At 40.0% G+C, this 25,378-nt stretch overlaps 1 protein-coding gene and 1 pseudogene across 1 annotated transcript; both read right to left on the bottom strand.

Moving 5' to 3' along the window:
• Window positions 1-689: 689 nt before the first annotated feature.
• On the bottom strand, window positions 690-2,588 carry LOC131659032 (uncharacterized). The gene is made up of 5 exons (XM_058928276.1): window positions 2,165-2,588; window positions 1,803-2,089; window positions 1,539-1,721; window positions 904-1,403; window positions 690-816 (listed from the first exon to the last, which is right to left on the bottom strand). Exons 1-5 carry the CDS (start codon window positions 2,586-2,588, stop codon window positions 690-692), a joined length of 1,521 nt encoding a protein of 506 aa, XP_058784259.1.
• Window positions 2,589-18,235: 15,647 nt separating this feature from the next.
• Window positions 18,236-20,636, bottom strand: LOC131659031 (uncharacterized; annotated as a pseudogene).
• Window positions 20,637-25,378: the final 4,742 nt, after the last annotated feature.

The raw sequence follows: 25,378 nt of genomic DNA, 5'->3' as shown, positions 1-25,378 counted from the left end.
ACTTCCCCTTCTACCTCCACGTAACGGTATGTCGTTAGATTATTGATTACCAGATCTTCTTCACCAGTAATCACAACAATCTTGTCACCCACGACAAATTTCAGACACTAATGAAGGTTAGATGTCACAGCTCCGGCGGCGTGGATCCAGGGACGACCCAAAAGGCAAGTATATGATGGACGAATGTCCATAGCGTAGAAATCAATATAGAATGTATGAGGGCCAATCTTGACAGGCAAATCAATTTCCCCTTCCACAGACCTTTTGGAACCATCAAACGCTCTGACGCTCATAGTACATGGTCTCATCATAACCCCATCCATACTCAGCTTGAACAAGGTAGCTTTGGGCATCACATTAAGGGAAGATCTGGTATCAATCAGAACTCGAGATAACACCGTATCCAAGCACCTTATGGAGATATGCAACGCCTTGTTGTGTGCTCTGCCCTCAGGTGGAAGTTCATCATCACAAAAACCCAAACAATTACCAACAACAATATTGGTCACAACCCCTTCAAACTAAGGTACAATAATGTCTTGAGTAACATGAGCGGAAGCCAGGATCTTCATCAGAGCGTCACGGTGAGCTTCTGAGTGCACCAAAAGAGACAAGATGGAAATCTTAGCTTGAGTTTGGTCAAGTTGATCAATCACCTTGTAATCACTTTTCTTAATAATTCTCAGAAGTTATTCAGCGTCTTGTGCAGTACGGGGCTCAGGAGGATCAACAGCAACTTGCTTCCCCTTTGTCTGTGCATTAACATCCTTGTTGGTCTCTTTGGGAGGGGGAGGCGGAGCAGCAAAGATTCGACCACTACGAGTGATGCCACTAGTTCCAGCAATGTTAGTGACATTCGAATTACCCACTGGAGGACAATCATGCTTTTTCCCTCGAATATACACATCATTATAACTCCAAGGAACGACCTTAGAATCACCCAATGAAGAAGAAGCGGGAGATGAAGTTGAAGGAGCCTGGGAATGGATGGCCAGAGGAGTATTCGGAGCCTCAATAACCAACGGAGTTCTCGGAGCCTGAATAACCAACGGAGTTCTCGGAGCCTGAATAATCAAAGGGGTTCCTTGAGCCTTTGACACATCAGCGAGATAGTAAGGGATTTCTAGAGTAGCCACATCTTCATCAGAAACAACTCTTTCCACCCTAAGAATGCCTTCATCTATCAGCTTTTGAATTTCATTTCTCAACCTGGCACACTCCTCTGGATTAGAGGAACATTGCAAACAAAAGTCGTGGAGTTCACGCAAGATCCCTTGTTGCACGAGATGTTCTCTAACGATTGCGAGCGGCATCCTGATCTCATTAACATCTGTTACCGATATCTGCTCGTCACACAATTCAATAGCATTGGTCGCACCTGCGTGGGGAGGCATAAGATTATTCTGCACATTAGGACCAGTAGGAGCGAATGAGATAATCTTATCATCAAGAAGATCTTGGACTTTTAATTTCAATGCTCTACACTTTTCAATCGTATGGCCTGGAGCCCCTGAATGAAATTCACAACGAGCATTAACATCATATCCTGGGGGAAGAATATCAGGTGGAGGACCAAGTTCACGAAGCTGTACCAACTGATTAGCAAGCAATTGAGGAAGAATATGAGCATATGGCATTGGAACTGGGTCTATATGCCTTTCAAGATATCTTTGCCTCTGTGGAGCTCTTTGACCTTGAGGCCTTGGATTTTGCTGGCGATTCTGAGGAGCAACAACTTGTTGTTATGGTACGAAAGGCTGTTGAGATGCCACCCATGGTTGTGGAAGTGCAGCAGCATATGCCTGAGGGACATACGGGCTAGGAACAACATAAGGCATTGGATAATATGGAGGCGGAAAACCGGAATATACAGGAGCTTGGCCTTGGTCAACAGAGGCGGTGCTAGTCTCACCTTCTTTCTTCTTCACAAATCCAGAGTATGGCTTCTTACCATTTCCATTAGAGTTGTTAGGACCAGCCACACATTGAATGGTACCAGCTTCAACACAATTCTCAACTCGTTCACCAATGATAACCACATCTGAGAAGGAAGGAGAAGTATTACTGACCATGTGCTGAAGATACGACCCTTTCAAAGTTCCCATAAACAGATCAATCAATTCACGGTCCAAGAGAGGAGGTTGGACTCGAGCAGCATGTTCACGCCACCTCTGGGCGTACTCTTTAAAGGATTCCTCAGGCTTTTGTGCCATATTCTGAAGTTGAGCACGACTAGGGGCCATAGCAGTGTTATAGTGATAATGCTTCAAGAAAGCGTCGGCAAGCTCCCCCCAAGAACGAATATTAGTCCTTTCAAGCTGCATATACCATTCTAACGGAGCCCCAGTGAGACTGTCTTGAAATAAATGCATAAGCAATGGCTCGTTATCAGCATGAGCAGCCATCTTACGACAATAAGAACGGAGATGAGTCTCTGGGCAGGTGACCCCTTTGTATTTGTCAAAATCAGGCACTTTAAACTTCCGGGGGATAACAATCCCAGGAACTAAGCACAAAGCAGCAGTATTGAAGCTTGAAGTCTTAGCAACCTCAATGGCTTTGAGGCGCTCCTCAAGAGCATGATACATTTTAGCAGTTTCAGTCAGATCAGCAGTAGGATCGTGCTCAAGGTCAATAACAGTGTGATGATCGTCCACCACTTTAGGTATGTCGCCATCAGGAATATTCCCAAGTTTCGGTCCTCCATCAGCAGAAGTGGTAGGAGCATCCTTGACCAAACTAGCGACGCTCTTCCTGAGCTCATCTTGCCCCTGAATAACAGCATGGAGAGTCTCCAAGAGTTGGTTCACTCTCTCCCCCATGGTGTCCATGTCTTTGCGGAGCGCAGCCTGATTCTGTTCGAGATTGTCCATGATCCTTTTCTGATTGTTCCTCGTGCAGTATGGATGTAGGGTAGTCAGCTTTATCGTTGGAGCAGAAATCTGTTCTGAAAGGGACCCCAATTAGTTTCTGATACAAGTACCTGAAAATGCAATGTGATAATGTGAATGTATGCGTGCATGTGTGCATATGATGTGTTGTGTCATTTTCAGAGTATCCAAAATCTAATTGTTGGTCAAGAATAAATAACAACGTGAAAAGTAAGATATCAAATAGAAACAGAAGGCAGTTAATTTTCATTCATAACATCCCCTTAAGGCCGATAGGTTCATACATAAACAACATTTGTTCAACATAAAGAAAATAGAGATCCCATCCAACAATTCTGGTGGTGATCTTAGAACAAACTCAAGTACTACTCCATCTCAGTGTAGAACAAAGGTCCCCCCTGTCTGAAGTGCTTGTCGCTCCACCTTTTGGTTTCATCAAACAGTGTATTAGTCACCTTTCAGTCTCTTCCTTTGACAAAGCTTTGGATTACCACGTCCTTTCGGAATAACTGCCCATCTAGCTTCTTGCAGCACTCCCTAAGTTCGTCACATCCTTTGCATTCTGGGAGATAAGCCTTCTCAGGTGCATTCTCCGTACTCATCATTTGATCTCTGAGCTTGGCATTCTCTTCTGTTAGTCAGGCGGTGCGGAGGTGACTTCCTTTTAATTGAGTCTCAACTGCTATTCTTTGGGTAGTCTCTTCTTCCAGTTTCTTTTTCATAGTCCTTAGCTTATATTTGGCCTCTTTTTCTAGTTGAAGCTTGTGGGCTTTCAGGTCTTCTTGGTATTCACGCTTGAGCTTTTCTTCAGCTTCCTTTACAGCCTTTTCTATGATCTTTTGAGGGTCCTCAATAAGAACAGTAGCGACTTTTCCACCCCTTTCAGTTCTGGTCCTCTTCCTGACTTGAGAAGATTCTCCTTTGAGCATTTTAAGTTCACGGGCCAGTTCATTCTTTGTCTGCTTAATGAAGTAGTGCTTCAAATCCGTATCCCTATCTTTCTCTTTCAATCTCAAATTGGCGACGCGGACTTGGTCAAAACGTTCCCTCGGCACCATAGCTTCCAATATCTTCGGAGGTTGTGCATACAAGAGAGGAGCCTCCGGGAATGGTAACAAAAGTGTCTTGACTCTTTCCTTAACCCAATCAGTGTAAGGTTCCATGGCAATAGCATTCCTGGCTCCCAAAGTGGATCTCTCACCTATATGGATGTTATTCCAAGCCTTCCTGATTTCCTCAAGCGCTACAGGGTCAGTTCCCTTTTCAAAGTACACGGATTGGTGAATCTCCTTATCCAAAGGCCCACTCTTCATGGTATAACCCAACTGAGGAAGAGCAAGAACTGGGTTGTAGTTAATACATCCTCTTGTCCCAATGAGCGGGACGTTACCAAAGTTTCCGCACCTGATAATGACTTCAGATATACCTGTTCGGAGTTGATACCACACAATGTCGTTCGCGGTAAGTCCCATGACTCTTTGAGACCACTTTTGAGTAGAAGTAACAAACGGACCACTTGCAGGGAGATGAGATTTAAACCAGTTGTACAGTAATGGCAAACAACCTCAGATAGCTCCTCTTTTTCCATGCCGAGAGTGGATGGAATAGTATGTATCAGCCAGTAGAGTAGGGACTGGATTCTTATCCATAAAGAGGCATATAGTGGCCAGATCGACGAACTTGTGAATGTTAGGGAACATCACGATCCCATAAATCAAAGCGGCCAGAAGGGCGTTGAAAGCCTCCCACATCTCTTTGTTAGGAAATTCTTGGGCTTTTTCAATTAAGAAGCTCATGTAGAAACCATGAGTGTCGCCATTCTTCTTCCAGTTATCATGAACATCTCCAAGGCTCAAATAAAGAGCGTTGGCGATGTAATCCAACCTAGGTTTCTCTGGGACGTAAACAAAAGGCACTTTGCGCTGAACTTTGATGTTGAGGATGTGAGAATACTCCTCGAGAGTGGGAGCCAGCTGATAATCTGAGAATGTGAAACAGCGTATGTCAGGGTCGTAGAACTGGAGAAGAGTAGATAAAGCCCATTCGTCAACACGTGAATACAAAAGGGATAAGATGTTACCATAACTGTCACTGAACACTGTTTCATTATGACCAGTAATCAATTCACCCAACTGTCCCAACTGAACCATGCCTTCACGGTGGAAAGTATAAGCGTGTGTGTGCCTTGTAGCTCCTTGGTTGGCGGTCACGTTGTTATCCATTCTTGACGGAGGTTGATATTTTTGGATACCCTGAAAAATGACATGCATATGAGGGTTAACTTTTTTTCTTCTTTTCTTTTTCTTTTCTTTGGAAATTTAAACATGCTATGATGAAAATGATGCAAATTAGGTCCCCACAGCATGGAGAGACCAAGACAATAATTCTGAGCAGGAGGATGTCATAAGATCAAAGGTCCGACATAGATCATAGAACCAAAGGAACATAGTCACCAACAGAACTGATCAGTCACCAATAGAACCTGAGTCACCAACGGTACCTGTCATGTATATCCCTCCCCACTCACAGGTGAATCTAGGCCAGGGTAAGGTCAAAATGGCAACCAGCGTTATCAGTCCTCCTGAGGCACCACCGTTGTTGCATCTACATGCCAACAATGATACCCCATTTGGACCTCGACTGGGCGTGGGTCTCATGATCGCACTAGACAAGACCTGACATCTCATCGGCGTCATGACTATCCACTCTATCCTAGGTGTCCTATGTGTCAACTCTGGCCTGGGTATTGGGCCTTTTACCTCATAGAAACATCCCACCCAACCTGCAAACAGAGAAAATATGTGCCCCCCACGGGGACCCATAATATAGTCCAGATGCATGCGGAAAGTAAACATGATGTGCACGCGGAGAATAGACATGATATGCAAGCATATATAAAAATGACGCAAACATATAAACAAACAAAGAAAAACACCCAAAGAAAAGAAACAAACAAAAGGCTAGGATCGACTCACTAAGAATGGACCAGCACAGGCCTAATACATCCCCAGCAGAGTCGCCAGCTGTCGCACGCTCGCGAAAAATGAACAGAGTCGCCACCAATATATTTATCCCATAAGGGGAAGGAATATCAGAAAACCTAACAAAGGAAGGAACAAGGTCTTGCGACCAGAGAATCTAGGTACGGGAGTCGGTTACGCAAGGGGAAGGTACTAGCACCCCTCGCGCCCATCATACTCGATGGTATCCGCCTATGTTTGTTTCGATCTAAAGGGTGTGTACTATGTCTATGTCTAAATGTGAATGAATGCAGAATGTAGGGAAAATAAAGAATTGTACTCGCACGGGCCCTACCCCGTTGCCTACGTATCCTTTTCAGGAATCAGAGTTACCGTAGCTCGGCTCAAGATTTTCTGTTTGTTTTTGTGTTTTTTAGTTGGGCGGAGTTAACGTTCGCGCTGTTGCATAAGGGATCGCCTACGATGCGTTCGAGCGGAAATAACAATGCCCTTAGAAAGAAAAAAAAGAGAGATTGGTTTGTGTTTTTTAGGGTAATTCCATGATGACAAAACCCACTACAAGGCTTCGCATCACTTCCTTACTTTGTTTTAAATCTGAACATTTATTAAGTGTTTTAAGTGTTTTTGATTGGTGTTTTTTAAGGGAATTTGTTTGTGACTTAGATCATACCAAAAAGAGTTTTTTTTTGAATATTTAGAGAACGCACATCGAGGCCTACGCCACAATCGTTTCTCTAAAAAGCGGTTAAGAAATACACCTTTTTTTTTGAATATTTAGAGAATGCACATCGAGGCCTACGCCACAATCATTTCTCTAAATAGCGGTTAAGAAATACACCCTTTTTTTGAATATTTAGAGAATGCACATCGAGGCCTACGCCACAATCGTTTCTCTAAATAGCGGTTAAGAAATACACCGAGGCCTACGCCTCAATCATTTCTCCTCCGCTAAGTAGGAAAGAACATACATCGGGGCCTACACCCCAATCATTTCTTTCCTACTACGAAAAGAAAAGAACGGTATGATTCTTATCAGTATTTATTAAGTATTTTTAAGGTTGAAAAAGAATAAGAAATGAGAAAGGGAACTAGACCTATTTTCTAATCTAATTGTTATTCTAATCTAAGTCTAAAGATCACTATAAATTGCATAAATGCACCAAAAATAACGGACAAAAAACTACACAGTTCATCAAGCGGCATATAAAGCAAACATGAAAGGTTCAATTAAAATTCTATCCAAAATTATTTACAAAAAGAATCAAAGCAAAAAAATACAAGTACACTATGAAATAAATGGTTTATTAAAGGTATGGAAACAATTAAAAAAAAATCGACAAAACTATGACGATTATTCACATTCCCTAAAGTACCTAAAAACATTTTTTTATACATTTTCATTTGAGTTAAAAGGAGTTATGAGTTAAAAGTAAAAGAAAACAAAATTGAAATAAAAAACTAAAATTTAAACTGCAGGGGTGCATCAGTAATTTTTGAATGAACTAAAATCAGTTATGAGCCCAAACAGGGCCTAAAACAGGGGTTGTGGAAAGCAGGGGCGCTCAGGCCCAGTCCAATGGCAGGTGGTGTATTAGCAAAACAAGGGTGCACTCAGGAAATATTAAAGGCCTAATTCGCGCGGCCCAAATCATCACCTATTCAGCCTTTATTTCATTTGTTCCCTTCTTATTACTGTATCAGCACTTGTTTATTTGCATGTGATTTATTGTATGTGATAGCAAAACGTGACATGAATATCAGATTTTTATAGCATCAATTGGTCAAGTGTATTTAAATGGGATAAAGACAAAAAGCTATGGGCCAATCACGTCTCAGCACCTCACATTCTAATTATATTGATAAAACAAAATGTCAAACTAAGTGGGAACATGGACCACTCACGCGCTGCCACATAAGCTCAGCATGGAAAGAAAAGATAAAAAACCCTCGCCGGACCACTGTTACGCCGATCATCTTCTCCGGCGGCTTCACCACGCCGGAGACCATTGCTTTGCCTAAAAAAAAGGCTACACCTTTCCACTCGCTTTTCTTTTCTTAATCTGAATCTGGCATCAGTTTTACCTGATTCTTCCTCTAGTGTCCACACCGAAGCTAAAATGTAAACCCTAATTTCAAGAAAATTAACCAAAACGCAAGATATGCACCTCAATGCGTTCATAATTCATCATAGAACTCGAATGTATGGTTCAAACAGGCGAACGCGCAGTATAAGAAGCAAACAGAATCGAAGCTTTCGAGAATCCAGAAAATCGGACACAAATACGTCAAGTAACACAGAAGATGCATACACTCTTTACCTCGTCGCTATTATGCTGAGAAAGGTTTTAAAGATTTACCTGTTGACGGATCTTGAATCAAGTCGCAGAGAGAGCCTTACAATTCCTTCTCTACTTGAATGAGACGAAGATGATGATGATGTTGAGCTCTAAGTCTGATCTTAATCTCCGAAAGAGCCAAAGCTTGATGAAGCTGACGTTCAGAAGTGAGGCTCGACGATGATGAAGGTGTAGATTGAGGATGTAGTTTGTCATTGATGGCACAGTGGTGCAGTGATCGTGGAGAGTCGAGGAAGAAGATGAAGGTCGCTAATGGTGGTTGAAGGTAGTGGTTACCAGTTTGTTAGGGATGTAACAAACTTTCTGTTAGAAGTGAAGGGAGGGAGAGAACCGAGAGGGAGAGAAAAAGAGAGAGTTTTTTGAAAGTGAGAAAAATGAGAGTGTGTGAAAATGAATGCGTGGTGTTGATTTGTGAAGGCTTTGGCTTTTTATATAGGGTGACTGTTCATGGTAATCATGGTGTGGGTGTTGTGTACCGTAGCTTTCTTACACTTAATGAACAAGTTTTCCATTTGTAGTAACTTCTCCACGTGCTTTCTCATGTCAAGACAATGCATGGCTATATGAAGGAAGGTAATGAATATTGATGGTTGATACAATAGCATGTGTGTTGCAGCAACAATCTAATGCTAATGATTTTGGCCATTTTAACAACTTCAAGTGGTGGATTTTATGCTAATGTAACTTGAAGTATAAGCATCCAATTCGCACAAACTCGTGATCAAATGAAAGAGGGTGTATAGTTAAACATGATTAATGTTGGAGAAATTAAGAGATGATGCTTAGAAATAGGGTGAAAGAGCTTGCAAACACGTTGGCATACAATTGTGTGGATGCTTGGGCGCGTGACTTAAGACCTGGCCTTTATCTTTGTCCAAATGAACATTTGTAAGGTCACAACTTTAGGACTCCATATCTCAATAATCAGTTGACCAAAATTAAAGATCTCCATCTTAATGGATAGAGGACATGGGAGTGAAGACATTTATGTGACGATGGAATCGTGGAGATGTTTGTAGCCTTCTAAAAACCGGCTTGAAAACGGAACACCAAGTGCTTGATGAAATGTCTTGCGCGTGGCCTAGATTCTGGCTCATGCATCTGGCACTGCGTGACTTGGCAAGGGCTTGACTTTGGAGCTTCATTGTTGATTCAATACTAACCCGAATGGATTGATTCTTGTCTTATTGTGTAAAGGGCATGGAGGAGAGTTGATGGGTGTCAGGTTTGTAATCAATGGACTCTTGTATTGCTCTGAAATCAACTTCAAAGGTGACACGCCACGTGTTTGTCAAAATGACTGCGCTGCCCAGCATTTCTTGCCTAGCTTCAAGGCTTGATTCAAATGAAAAGCTCCAGCTTCAGACCTTAATAACTCTTCAATCAAGCTTCAAATGGAAAAGTGTCCAACTACAAAGTTGTTCTCCTCCATGAGAGGAACAACTTTTATGTTGGAAATTTCTCCATAAAATGTCATTTGCTGCGTGTAAAATGATGGTGAAGCTGGCTGATCAACCACCCTTAAAACTTCAAAAAATATTCTAAGTATAAAACTTTCCATTTTTAGCCACATTTCCCAAAATGGAAACTTTGACCAATTCTCCCTGATTTTATTATTTTTTTGACTTTTCTCGACTACTTTTCCACCATGGGTCAATATTTGGACAATTCTTCTGATTTTGACCCAAAAGTCAACTGTTCTGATTTTTCTCCGATCTTAATGAAATTCCCGATTAATTAGCTTCTGACCATTGGCAATCAACAGAACACTTCCACACGGCCATCTTACCATCACTCCTTATAAAATCAGCTCTTGATCGATGTGTTGACCAAAAAGTCAACTGCGTGACTTTGGTCAAGAAACCCTAATTCAGGATAGTTAGCTGAACAACAAGCTTGTACTTTCTAACCAACGCCGTGAGTTGAGAGTGAGAAAACCCTGATTCAAGAAGACCCTCAGAAGAATAATGCCACAGGACCAGACCTCAAATCTTTATATTTGATCAGAAATTCTTTGTGTTAGGAGTCCTTTCTTGCCGCTTTCTGGGATAGTAACCATGATATGAATGCATGAATTGGGCCATGACCTACATGACGTATGTATATGGATTGTAAGCCAGATAAAATAGGGTAGGACAAATTTGGGGTGTGACAGATATATATTACTTCGTACCCTCTGGGCACATACAAACTGGCTTATGCATTGATGCATGTTTGAATTTTTCAATGGCGTAATGCTCCATTTTGATGGACATGCTACGCTTTTGAGGATGCAATGTTATATGCAGTGAATACTATATGCAGAGTGTCAAATAAAGGCATTAGTGAGGTAAACACCAGGGAGAATCCCGTAAGTGTTAAGAATTCTATAAAAATGCCAATAGATATTGGACTTTGACTTGCAAGATGCACCTTATGGTTGTTGACTTGAAGAATAACTTCTGACTTCTCACCACGTGCCACTGCTTGAAAGATTTTCAACTTGAGGAGATTCCCTCGATTCACCATGTTGGGGATGAGAAATCCAGATAAAGGGACCATGTTTGGGAAGTGGAACAACTCTCAGGAGAAAAAAATCCGGTGCTCGAAGAATGGAACAAACACTCAGGAGAAATAAACTCTTGTGCTTGGGGGAAGAATATGTTTCCAGGAAAAATCCAATGATTGGGGAGAGACAATATAACTCAAAAGATTGTGCCCCAAGCTTCATGACCTACGAAGGAATTCTCCTCAAAGGAACCTTGCACCACAAATACTCGAGATAATTTGCCTCAGTATGTTCAAGCGTTTGAGGTAGTCCATCCAGATCAGCTGATCCTTGAAGAGATTTGACGGATCTCGACGTAACTGCTCTTGATTGACTGAACTTGAGAGAGATTCCTCGTCTTGAACCAATCCTGAAGAGATTCATCGACGTGATTGCCCCAGAATGATGGAAGCTTGAAGAGATTTATCGACGTGATTGCCCTAGATTGATGGAAGCTTAAAGAGATTTATCGACGTGATTGCCCCAGATTACACATCTTATCAGAATCCTCAAGTTCCATTACGATCAAGCAACATATGGAAGCAACTTTATCACGCTCGACGGAGCATTCAACCTTTTCCTTCATGATAATCAATCAAATTGCATTTGCTCAACAAAATATTCAGGCCTTTCTCCTCAGGGTAGTCAACTAACGAAAGTATCAATTGCTCATGTTCAACAGAGCCTTCAGGCGATACGCCCGTTGATAATCAGTCTCTGAAATGATTGGCTTCTTACTCCACAGAGTTCTCAAGTCTCTTTACTTTGACATGATCAAGCTCTTCACTGATTCTCATCTTGGAATTCCTTGATGTTAAACAAATGTTTTGCATGCAGAAAAAATGTCAATTCTAAGAATGATAATTCTAATGCAAAGAGTATGTTAGTCTTGGAGTTTAAAGAAACTTTTTATTGAAATGAGGTTGCGATATCTCGTGAATGGATCACTAGTTGACGCAACCTCGATTTTTGCATATAAAAGATAAAGCAAGCATACGATACCAACATAGATATGTGTCACGCTTCATTGGGAGTCAGTTAAACGCTATCTCATCGAAGTGTGCTTTCAAAATAAATCCCGCTTCAATTAGGACTTTTGAGGGTTGTAACTTGGCCAGGTTCACGGTTTTTTAGAAACAAAGGAGTTTTAGGCTCAAAATTATTTGTACCCACCCCCTTCGTGATGTTCTCCAGTCCTATGTTCAGTTAACTCGACATGAGTGTCCATCCCTCACAAGGAGTTTTGAAATGGTTAAGGAATCAATGAGGTTTTTCCGGACATGGCAGTCACTCACTTTTTATTCTTTGAACTTGTAGCCACACGACTTTGTCCTTGCTTGACAATTTCACCATCATTATCATTTCATCATCATCATTTTTTATTCATTTTTTTTTGCCATTTATTTTATTTTTTTGCTTTTTTCATTTTTTTCACAAGTCGTGTGACCTTGCTTTGTCTTTGATTTGTTTGAAATGATTGTGACTGCCTCATTCTTTGATTGATGAGGGATAACCATTGTGGCATCGTCATCTTTTGACCTCTTGACGAAATAAGGATAACCATTGTAGTTTTGACATTCCTCAACCCTTTGAAGGATAACCATTTTTGTATCCTACCCTTGATGAGTTTTGAATGCCCGATCAAGTTAAATGAACACTACCCTGCCCCAGGGTTAAAATTAAGGGTTTTTTTTTAACAGAAAAGAAACTCCTACTTCAAGGCTCAAAGGGGTTATCGAGGGTTGCACTCCCTTATATCTCCAGTGTTTAGGGATTTGAAACAATGCATGTACATCATCAGTAGGGTTTTATCCAAAAGCACACAATTAAAGATTTTTGCGTTTTAATCTTTCATCATTCTCCCTCCGCTCTTTGCCTAAGCAAGAGATTAGTAAATTTGGTATCGATATGCAAGCAAATCATTTTATGAGTGATAACGAATGGATTACTTCAAGACAAACATAAACAATGTATTTTGATTTTCATTAAGAAATTAACAAGTTTTTTACATGCTAGCAATGCTTAAACAAACAATGAAATGTTACAAATGAGAATGCAATAAAGAACTGAATGGCTGCCATTGTTGAGGAGACTTGACTCCGCCTAGACTTATTGCTCTTGAATACTTTATGCAATTTTAATACCCTTTCGAGACTTCAATTTATGCATGAAACTCTTGGAGTGAATGTGATATGAATCAGCCATGTCTTGCACCTTGTCTCTGAATGACATACAATCCTCAATTGAATGGCTTTGTGCCTCATCATGGTAGTCACTTAGCATAATCATGTGTTCCTTCCAAACACTTTAGATTACTTCCTAGAATAAAACTTCCAATGACGTCACCCAAGAGTTGTAAATTTTTGCCTTGCTTTAGGGATTCGAGCAATGCAAATGGTGCAATGGTCAAGATAGACCATGTTTTGCTTATCCCTCGGTCGGAAGCCCCAAGTATAGTTTCTAGAGTAGTAATCGCCATCATAAATGGAAGAACCTTGCATGGTCATCAACATGAGGAGATCTATTCGTGGTGAGGAAGACCTAATACACGAATCTTAACCAACTGAAATTCCAACAAACAAGGAAGCGATTGGGCACAAGGAACTAGAATTACATCAACTTGTTCCTCGTATTCTTCTTGTCTCTTTTAACAAGCGAAGGCCACTAAGAAGAAACTTCTGAGAAAAGGCAACTGAGATATGAAGCAGAACCTTGAGAATGAGAAGTGTTGTGTAGAACACTCTTGATTACCGCCTAACAGAAGATTCTGGCGGAGTCACCCATGAATTTGTAATGCTTTAAGGGATTCGAGCAATGCAAATGATGCAAAGCTCAAGATAAGAATATGTCTTGCTTATCCCTCAGTCGGGAGCCCCAAGCAACTTCCACATATGTACAAGGGATAATTACCACATTAACTTCAATATCCAAACCATTCGGAGTGAGAGTAAATGACCCTTGCAGTTCTTGATATCAGGCACTAGGAACAAACACACAATGACTAACTCAACGGAGTCACGACCTTCTATGACTTTCAACCTTTTCTCCAAGAGGTGGAAAATTTCGTCAACTTCACTAATCGGGAACTTGAAGACTTCAATGATGTGAATTCTCCTTACCAAGAATAGGAATCTCAACATTAATTTCAAACATTCTAATTCATAAGACCTTCTCATGGGTGAGATTAACATTTGCATTTGGCCTCTGATAAACTTGTCTAAATTCTTCTCGTCAAAGAGAAAAGGCTTGAATAACCTCCATACACTGATTCACGTTAGTCCCAATTTCTATTCTCATTTAAGTCAAAACCCCACGGAGTTGTTCCAATGTTAACTTTTGAGCACATAGCGGTGTGAAGTCAGTTGTATTGTTGAAGTCAGAATCTAAGTAGAAAGGACCCCCATAAGCCTCTGAAAGAGCTATGAAATGCATGATAGTATGAATGCAATGTTTCATTTCCAAGGGATCCTAAAGTCCTTTCACACACTTTTTCGTTTCTCTTTCTTTTGAAATCAAAGCTTTATTTTATATAGAATATCTTTTCTTTCCCTTTTCATCGTTTATCTCTCTCTTTTTTGGAATGGATTTTAGGATCCCCCACAAATGAATAGGGTAAAGCAATGATGTTATGCAATGCAAAAGCATGGGATTAAGGTCCATATAATCTGAGTAGCATCTGTGCAATCTCTGGATAATTGACGTAAAACCTCTGTATAGGTCAAATGTCACAGGATCAAAGGTTCAACGCCTTTTTTGAATACCAGAATATCAAGCACCATGAGAACAGACCAAATAAAGGTCCACCCTCAAATATGAAGAGCCAATGGTATGTAGGAGCCAAGGTTTCCTGTCCCACCCCAATCTCACGGGTATGTATTCTAGACACGGACAAGTGGTCCCTAATGGTCACTAGGGTCTATAGTTCCCATGGGGTACAAAGTGTTTGAGGCAACAAGCATGCCAGACACAGTGTTCCATGAAAGAACCTCGCCTAGTTGTGGTACCCCTGTCAAGCTCGATCATAGCAAGCGCTACGGGAGTCAACATGAGCATCCACGCTAATCCTATATATCACTGGCCTGGTTAGTAGGCCTTTTACCTCACACAAAACCCTCACCTACAAAACAAAGCAGAAAAATATGTGGCCCCCACGGAGGCCCAGAAATATAGTCCAGAATGCGGGAAAGTAAACATGATATGCAAGCAGAAAATAGACATGATATGCAAGCATAAAATAAATGAATGCAACACATAAGCAATATATAGCACACCCAATAAACAAACAAACAAACAAAGGCTAGGATCGACTCGCTAAGTACGGACCTGCAATAGGTCTAACGTCCCCAGCAGAGTCGCCAGCTGTCGCACGCTCGCGAAAAATGAACAACAGAGTCACCACTAACATATCTATCCTAAAAGGAAATGAACGCCAGCAACCCTAAGACGAATAAGAACAAGGTCTTTCGACCAGAGAACTAGGTACGGGAGTCGGTTGCGCAAGGGGAAGGTACTAGCACCCCTCGCGCCCATCGTACTCGATGGTATCCACCAATGTCTGTTTCTATCTAAAGGGTGTGTACTATATCTAAGCCTAATACGAATGCATGCAAAAGAAATACGGGGTAAAGAAGGAATTATTTACAATTGTGCTCGTTCAAGCCCGCGACTTGATACCTACGTATCTCTTTCAGGAATCAGAGCGCCGTAGTTCGGCTCACATGTTTCTGTTTGTTTATGTGTTTTTTAGTTGGGCAGAGTTAATGTTCACGCTCTTGCATAAGGGGACGACCTACGATGCGTTCGAGCGGAAATAACATTGCCCTTAAGAAAGAGAGAAGAGAGAGAGAGTTTGAGTGTTTCAAGTGGGACCCTTAAGCAAAGGAGACTCAAGTTACTCTTTGGTTGGTGTTTTTTATGATTGGGAACTTCCGCCCAAGTGATTCCCTAAAGCAAGGAAGAGGAGAGCTTCCATTCCCTTTTTATTGTTTTTGACCTTTGTTAAGTGTCTTTGGTGTTTTCTTGGTATTTTTTAGAGGGAATTAGTTTGAGTATTTATTAAGTGTTTTTTAAGTTGAAAGAAAAAGAAATGAAAGAGGGGAGACTAGCCTAAGAATTACCCTAATGATTATTATTTTTGCATCTACCTAAATGTTAGGATTCTACTTAAGGGAGCATACAAATGGTATCAACAAAATAGGCCAAAAATATGACCAAAAAACTAAGCAACAAGATCACACAACAATTATACAAAAAGATAACATGGAAATGGTATAAAAGAATAAAAGAAGTGATCCAAAAATTAGTACCAAAATTAACCTAAGAATATACTACTATTTGTATGGCATTTTTTATGAAAAAAGAATTCTAATTCAAGAGAAAATTTAACAAAAGAAAGCTATGGGCCTATGGGGTGTGAAGAGTTCGCTTGGCCCACAGTCTTTGATCTAATATTTTTTCTTGCAGAATTTTCAATTTGACAAAAAAAAGGAATTAAACTAAAAAGAAATGGGGGAATTAGGGTTATTGTTTGTGACTCTTCAACTTCAGAACTCGCCTCCCTCTCTCGTATCTTTTGCGATTTCCAGAGAGCCACACCACCGTGGGCCTCCGCTTCCACTCTCCTAAACATCAAGGCTCTAACACGAACCCTACCTAAATTCAAGCTCCGATCATGTATCCGGCCCCAAATTTTCCAAAAGACGCACCACGTAACTGGATTGGATGATTCAAATTAGGACCCTAGGGTTTTCGATTCGAGGATTCCAGTGAAATTTCTAGAAATTGAAGCAAGAAGGCTTCTAATCAGGTGAAAACGCATAGAAAGGAGTAAGAAAATGCATCTAACGTACCTGTGTGGCGACCTGAGTCTCCAGTACGGTGGCGGAGATTCCTGACCACCGTGAAATTCAAGTAAACAAGTCTTTTCCCTTCTCTTTTTCGTTTATTATGCTGTGTATTCCTCTTCTTCTACATCCTCCTTCTTCTTTTTCTTGTCTCCGTGTATGTTGTTGTTCTTGCGCAAAACTGAGAATTGAGTGGAGAGCCTTGAGAGTCGCCGAGAGATTAAGTCGGAGAGGTGGCAGAGCAAAGTATAAGAGGTCAAGCTCAAGCTCAATCGGAGCTCCGATGGTGAAGCTCCGATGGCTTTCAAATACTGAGCGTGTGGTGATGGTGAGGGAATTGAGAGAAGAGAAGTTGTAGAAGTGAAGGTTGGTGGATGAAGGTGATGGGATGTGTGTGCAAAATGCCATCCAAACTGAGAGTGGAGGTGAGATTCAATTATGGAGGGAAGGACGATTTAAATAGATCAAAGGCTTGGATGAATCAGGTTTAAAGTGAGATTTGGGAGGTAGTTACTTAGGTTTGGATTCTATTATTTCCAGGCTTGGAGTTTGTTGAGTGAGGTTAGGATCCAGTTATAGGTTGTTATGTTAGTTATGATAGGTAGTTAGAAGAATGGTGAAGTTAGTTTGACAGTTAGGTTAGTTATTAATCCGTTAGTTCTGTTATGGTTAGTTTGGATGGAAACTGAGTCAGTTGCTATAGATTTGGTCATTTTGCTTTGCATAGTTGTGTATGTGCAACGTTGGTTTTACTTAGAAAATTCGGAACTGATATACTCTCTCTTTTTGCAGGGAAGATGGTTAAAAGCTTGCTTGATTGTCGAGTGGACTTTGGACGATGAAGCTTTTAATTGAGTGATTCAACCAGGTTTGAATTTGAAGTTATTTCCCTTTCTTCGCACACACGTGAACTTGACTGCCTTGAATGTAGGTGATGTATCCCTGTTTTGATTTTATGTATGGTGAACTCGAATATATTATGGATGCTGAGTTGATATGGTGATCTATACTGATGTTGCTCAGGTGCTGGCAGTGACTCAGTATCTATTTGCAGGCAGAGCGAGATGTTGAGATGGTCGCAATTCGAGTCCCCATGGTATGTCTCAAGTTTATTCTGACTCTTTAAGCAACTTGATTGGATGGTATTTGGGAACTTGGTTTGTAATGGTTTATGTTGGTTAGGATGGTAATGTGTGATATGGGTCTGACTATATGAATGCAGTGTAGTTCTTTTTCTGGATTAGCATGGGTCTTGTTTTTGTTGTAGGTTTTGATAAGTGTATGGCTGGATTTTGAATGCTGCATGTTTAATTTATGAATGGGATGGCTAGTGATGAAAACTGAACTTATTCATTTTCTTTGTATTTTGATGATCAATGTTGTGAAACCCGTAAATCAGATTAGGATCGGGAGAAGGGTAATAGTTCATAACTCGGATAATCGTAACACGGATCGTAAGATCCTACCAAAATAGATGACCATAGATCGGAAAAGGATCGTAATACAAAACCGTAGGATCGTAACCTCAAACAAAACAAATCATATAACTTGAAACAAAACAAATCAAATAAGTTCAAACAGAAGCAAATAATTTAAATAGAAGCAAATAACTTAATCCTAATGTAAAACTACTACTCTAGATATCTATGATATTATTCAATTCTAAATCAGGGAAATCATCCTCCATATGATCTTCAATCTCATCAATTTCATCTTCAGCATGACCAATGTTATTAGGAATCTCCAAATCATCTCCTAGTGCAGCACTAATACCACCATTAGCATTTTCTTCTCCAACTTCAATTGGAGCATCCAAATCCGAATATGAATTATCTTCAACATTATCCACAACCCGTTCATAATCAAAATCAAGATCATCAATGTCATAATCCTTTCCTTTCCTAGCTTGCTTCTTCTTGTTTAGTCTTGAATTTACCATCACAAAGACCACATCATTCATGGTCTTTTACTTTAAACGATTCCTTTTCTTGGTGTGGACCTAAATATTTATAAAATTAATTAAAACACAATAATTTAAAAAACAAAGTACAAATTAGTTTATAAATTTTGAAATCTTATTGTCTCAAAGGCACTCCAATTACGTTCACAGCTGGATGAGCTACATGTCAAGCTCAATATTCGAATAGAAAACCTTTGCAACTCCGGGCATGTATCACCAAACGATTCCCACCACTGTGCCGGAGTTTTGGTCTTAAGTGCACATGTAGCTAATTCACTACCAAACATTCCAACTTTACTTTTGAATTCCTCCAATTGAGCATCAATCTTAATTCTTTCATCCCTGTTTCCCACCATCCTTTTTAAGCACTCATACATTCCCTTCTTAACTTCATAATCAGCCTTAAAAGTAGGACTATAGTGCATCACAGGGTTAAGGTAATAACCGGCAGCATGCAATGGCCTGTGCAGCTGTTTATCCCATCTTTTGTCAATGATTTCCCATAAGGGAGTGTAGCTAAGAGAGACAAAAAAATAGAAATAATTATTCCATTGAAGTGTATAAATTTCAAAACCAAACAAGTGAAAAATGAAAGATAATTACCTCTTCTGAACCCCTTTGAAGCCAGTTTGTATCTTCTCTTTAGCTTGATCCATTGCTTCATAAATGGATCCCATGGCTGGCGTTTCATGAGATTCTACCATGCGCAGCACACTGATTAAGGGAAATGCACCCCTCAAACAGATGATGATATTTTTCCAAAATCCCTTATCTGTAATCTGATTTTCAACAAAAACTCCATCATTCGACTTTGAAAAAGCACTAGACTTCCACTGCTGAGATGTGAACATTCTTATCAATGCTCCCTTATTGTCATTCAAGCATCCTAAGGTCAAATAGGAAGTGGCAAAGCGAGTGGCAGAAGGTCTAATCAAGTCTCCACCTTTAGTAAAATGATGCAATAAAGACATAAGACCAGTTCTTGCATAGATATAAGTTGTAATTCTTTTACCAGTACCGATTGTCTCCTTGTGGAGGGGCATGTTTTTCTCAAAATCCTCCAACATTAAGTCGATGCAGTGAGCGGAACAAGGTGTCCAATACAAGTGCTTCCGCTTCTGCATCAACAATTCGCCTGCTTCCTTATAGTTTGCTGCATTGTCCGTGATGACTTGAACAACGTTTTCTTCCCCAATCTCATCAACGATCTTGTCCATCATCTTAAATACTTTATCCGCTTTCTTGGTGATGTCTGATGCATCAATAAACTTAAGGAAAATAGTTCCCTTAGGACTATTTACCAAAAAATTAATTATAGTTCTCCTCCTTCGGTCCGTCCACCATCAGTCATAATGGAGCATCCTATTTTCTTCCAAACAGCTTTATGTTCTTCCAAAATCAGCTTTGTTGCTTCAACTTGTTTGTTCAAATATGTCACCCTTAGCTCATGGTATGGTGTTGGCTTAAATCTTATACCATGTCGGGCAATAGAAGCACACATCTTCATAAATTCTTCACTCTTCACCGTGTTGAAAGGAATAGCATTGTTGTAAAAGAAAGAAGCAATATCCATGCATGCATCTTCCCTCACACTCTTCTTGAAAATGCTATTGATAGTAGTTTGATTGTTCTTTCTCTTAAAAAGATTGGCTGCACCATCAGCATCTGCAAAGATTTTTCTTTTTCCGGTTTCATCCGCCGATTCAACAATGACATTAATTTATTCCTCAAACTCTGCAGTTTGTGTCTTCTTAACAAGTTTATGTTGCAAGGATGCAACAACATCCCACATCTGAACCTTAACTTCAATTGGAACGCATAAGCAGGCTACAACATCCTTTTGTGTTCCAGCTAAATGGTGCTTCAAACGGTAAATAACTCCTGAGATGATCTTCTCACAGTATTTGCATTTAATTTTCCTTCTAGTTGCATCTACTGCAACACCATGGTTCCAAGCAATGTCACTTTTCATTCCAGCAGTGTTTCTATTCTGTCTAACATTATCTCCAGTTCCAACACGGACAATTGTTGCAGAACTTGCAGCAAAACTTCCACCAATCACAGATTGTGAAGACATTTTTTCAGAATTACAAATCAAATGAGGGCGAATAACAGGGGAAACAGAACAAGGAGGTAACTGGTAGTATGGTGACAGAGAGGGAGATAATTTGGTTTTATAGTGAGAGATGGAAGGAAATGTTTGTTCACTTGGAGGGAAAAATGTGTCAATAACTCTTCAACTGCTTGCTTCAAATTTAGAGAAAAAAGTTGGAAGGCCACGATGGTTAAAAGAAAGAAAGCTTTAATTTTTTATAAAAAAAAAAGAAAATGAAATGGTGGAAGGCCACGATGGTTCAAAGAAAGAAAGAAAGCTTTAATTGTTATAAAAAAAAGTAAAATGAAACGGTGGAAGGCCGCGATGAAACATTTAAATGATTTTTGAACTTGCTGAAGCAGGAATATCATAATACTGAGATAGAGGGGCCAAGAAAGAAAGGTTTAATTTAAAAAAAAGGCAAATGAAACGGTGAGTTTAATCATTAATGAGTCTTAGCCCTAAAAAAACAAAGGAAACATGGCTTTTAATACAATTTAATACAATTCAAAAAAAAAAAACAAAGGTGGGTTTCCTGCGATTCACCGCTCCAGCACGCCGATCCGGCGCCGATCCTCTTCTCCGGCGATTCTGATCATGATTTCGCTCGGTCATCTATGGGTAAAGCGCAAACTCGTGCGATTCAGCGAGTCGACTCGCGATTTTGACAACACTGTTGATGATGATGCAGGGGCCATTTCTTTGCATAATTCTTGTTTTGTGATGGGTTTGGCTCTGAATTGGTGATGTGCAGGTAGTAGGCCTTTTTGCAATCAATGTGCAGCCAACGTATACATGTGTATTTTGGTGTGGAACATAACCTATGAATGCTTGTGGGTAGAGTGTACAGGGCCTGTTATATGTGCAGCAGGTTGAATCTGTTATGGTTAATTTGTGAACTGAACATGACATCAAGAATGTGTGTATTTGGTTTTGTATCTTGGTGCAGGGACTGATTTATTTCAAGCTGGTTAGGAATTAGTTTTATTATGGCATTTGGATGTCAATTAGAGTGAGGTAAGCGAATCGACGTTCGTTCCAACTTTCTGTCAACTATAGGGTGTTTGTCTTAATGTTGTTAACATGATTTGCTGGTAATAGTTAGCTAATTGATGTATGGTTTCGGTTTATGCTAATCGTAAGGATTCGGTGGGACTGATATGAATGTATAACTATACTTTCTCTTTTCTGGAACTGAGTGAATGTGAAAGGATTTTGTATGACCGTGTACATGGCTTATGGTTTGAATTTGAATGGCTTATGATCAAGTGAATGTGATGTGATTTTGTTTTTGGAACTGAAAACTTGATTTGAATGACTGTTAGGTTTATGAAATGTTATAGGTTAATCTTGAACTATTTGAATGGTGTCATGGATTTGAGATGTTATGAATGGTTTTTTGATGTTGTTATTGGTGTAATGCAGGCTAGTGGTGTATATGCTTTATGGTATATGGCTGCAGCAGGTTAATGTGTTAGTAAGCATGTGGCTGTCTTGCAAGAACATAGTAAACCTAATGATGGGGCTGGTGCTGATGTTGAAGCTGTTGTTAAGCTGCTGTTAATGTTGAGGCTGTTGCAGGTACAATTTTTGTTAATAAAAATGTGCAGGATTGGAATGAGCCTTGAATTGTAGATTGGCTCTACATTTTGCTTTTGTTCTGAATTCTGTATGCAGGCTTTCATGAAGAAGTAATGATGATGATTGGTGGAAATTTGAAGAAACTTGGAGCAAATAGGTCCAGGGTGTAACACCTGTAAAATTTTAATTTTTTAATTTAATTTGAATATAAGATTAATAATTATAATTATTATGGATTTTATGAAAATAATGAAAAAATGATGGTTTGTGGCATTTGGGCCATGTAAGAGATTAGTAAGAAGAGGGCGTGTGGTGTAGTAAAGCCCTTACTAATTTAATATTATTTTTCATAAAATAATTAGAATTGCGAAAAAAGGATTAGAACGTGAAAAGAGAGAAGTTGGAACACGAAGAGCGTGAAAGAGGAACAAAGAGGAAGAGACAAAAGATCAAGAAATTTGGCAAAGGTAAGGGGGGACTCTTCCAATTATCATCTCTTATTGTGATTATAGATGAATAGTATATGAATAGTTGTGTTGTTGAGTCAATTTGATTTGTATGTCAGAGTTAGGTTTTGGGTTCTAAGAATTGATATAGATTTTGGGGTTTTGATGTGTGAATTGATATAGGATGATAGATTAATCTGTATGAATGAATCCTATGAATGAAAACGTGAAAAATGGACTGTTTTAGACTCAAAATCGTGGACTAGTATGAGTAGAAACGAGTGAAAATTGGACTGTTACGAAACTGCAGAATTCTGGGCATTTTTCTGGTTTTTCGCGTTTGGAACAGTGTCATACGCGTATGGGATGAGGTCATACGCGTATGAGGGACAATCCTTAGGGGCTATACGCGTATGATACGCAGCTGCCCTGTCCGAAATACCATGTGCTGGTGATTTGCGTATGAGGAGCGTATGAGGATGCTCATACGCGTATGGGAAATTTTGAAGAGGAAATTGGTCCTGGTGATACGCGTATGGCACACGTATGGGCAAAGGGTGATACACGTATGGGAATGGTGATACGCGTATGGCTTCTGTATGTGAAAATTTTGTTTTGTGATTTTTCTGGAAAGTTCAATGATGCCTAACTTTCGACCTGTAGGCCTATTTTGTGTGCTGTTTTGAGAATGAGTAAACCTTGTAATGTGATCTTGTGGTTTACCGATGATTTGATTGTATTGAATGATGTTAATGTATATATGAACATGCTTAATAATGATGATGATGATGATGATGATGAAATGAGTATAGATGATGCTACTCATAGAATGGTGATGATGAAAGTATGTTATATATATGTTTGCATGCATTCATAAACATTGATGAGGGCTGAATCCTAGATGATGAGAGGATTCAGTGAAGGGCAGAATTCCCATTGTGTGGAATTTGTGCTTGCAGGGCCGCATCTGGATGATGATAGATCGGTCGGTGGATGATTTCCACTGGTGATGTTTGGTACCACATGCATAGAGTCAGTTGCATTCATATGCATGAATTTGATAACATGATTGAATGTATTTCTCTTGTATTGTTCTGATGGTATGTGTTGTATGATGATGGACGATCTGGATATAGATGAGTTGGGTGAATAATATAACTGTTGATGTATTGTTATTTATAATGCAATAATATTTGTTAATTGCGAATGAGACTCACCCTTACACTATATTTTTCAGATTGAGGATAGCGGCTTCGACTCGGTGAGGATTAGCTCATGAGTCAATGTGTCAGTTAGCGTCGGGTCATGCTCTGATAGATGTAACACTGGGGGAACGCTGTTTTAATTTATGGCATTAACTCTATTTTGTTTACTTTATTTTGAAGATTGAAAGCATTAATGATGTAATGCTAGTTGGTGATTTATTCTGCTGTGTAAACATGAGTTATTGATTTATGAGTTATGTTAAGATGTTTTCTTCAGTAAATGCATGACGTACGACTGATGATGTTTATTTTAATTATTATGAATTGTGACGCCCTTGTACATGTTACCTTGATTTATTTAATTAATTTGCCGCGGGGTTTAGAAGGGTGTTACAATAGTGGTATCAGAGCATAGTCGGTCGTTGTGACCAGAGTCTTAGAGTCAGTCTTCCCGTGTATGCGACTAATACGAGTTATTTGTCGATACCTTGTTTCTAACTGGATTGTTTGTGATTAGCAGAGCAATGGCTGGAAGAGGTGGAAGAAATGATGATGCTATTGCTGAGGCTCTGGGCATGATTGCTGGTGTGCTTGGAGGAGGAGCTGTAGGAGCAGGGATCGGTGCTGATAGGCAACTGGGGAATTTTCAGAGGAACAATCCTCCATTGTTCAAAGGCACGCATGATCCTGAAGGTGCTCAGAAATGGCTGAAGGAGATCAAGAGGATTTTCAGAGTTATCAATTGTGCTGAGAATCTCAAGGTGAGATATGGTACGCACATGTTGTCTGAGGAAGCTGATGACTGGTGGTTGGCAACCAGAGCTGAACTGGATGCTGACGGTATAGAAGTTACTTGGGCTATATTCAAAAGGGAATTTTTGCGAAGATATTTCCCCGAGGATGTTAGAGGCAGGAAAGAGGTTGAATTTCTGGAACTAGTCCAAGGTAATACGACAGTACCAGAGTATGCCGCAAAGTTTGTGGAGCTGGCAAAGTACTATGTGCACTACAACAATGATGAAGCCAGTGAATTCTCAAAATGTGTCAAATTTGAGAATGGTCTTCGTGATGAGATCAAGCAAGGCATTAGGTACCAGAGGATTCGGAGGTTTGTCGACTTAGTGGATTGTAGCAGGATCTTTGAGGAAGATAACATCAAGCTGAAGTCATCTCACTCTCGTGAGTTAGTTGACAGAAAGGGAAAGAAACATATGGATAGAGGTAAGCCATATGGTAGAGGTAAGTCTGCTGATTGGAAGAAAGCCAGTGGGGGAGATTCCAGTGCTCGTGTCAGATGTTATAATTGTGGTGAGATGGGACATCGTAGGAACGAGTGTAAGCTTGATCAGAAGAAGTGTTACAAGTGTGACCAAGCGGGCCATATTGCTGCTGATTGCAAGAAGAAGGTTGTGACTTGTTACAACTGTGGTGAAGAGGGTCACATCAGTCCGAATTGTACCAAGCCAAAGAAGAACCAATCGGGAGGAAAGGT

The sequence above is a fragment of the Vicia villosa genome, linkage group LG3 (genome assembly GCF_029867415.1).
Source record: "Vicia villosa cultivar HV-30 ecotype Madison, WI linkage group LG3, Vvil1.0, whole genome shotgun sequence".
Taxonomy (NCBI): Eukaryota; Viridiplantae; Streptophyta; class Magnoliopsida; order Fabales; family Fabaceae; genus Vicia; species Vicia villosa.
This window is presented reverse-complemented; position numbering and strand designations above follow the sequence as displayed.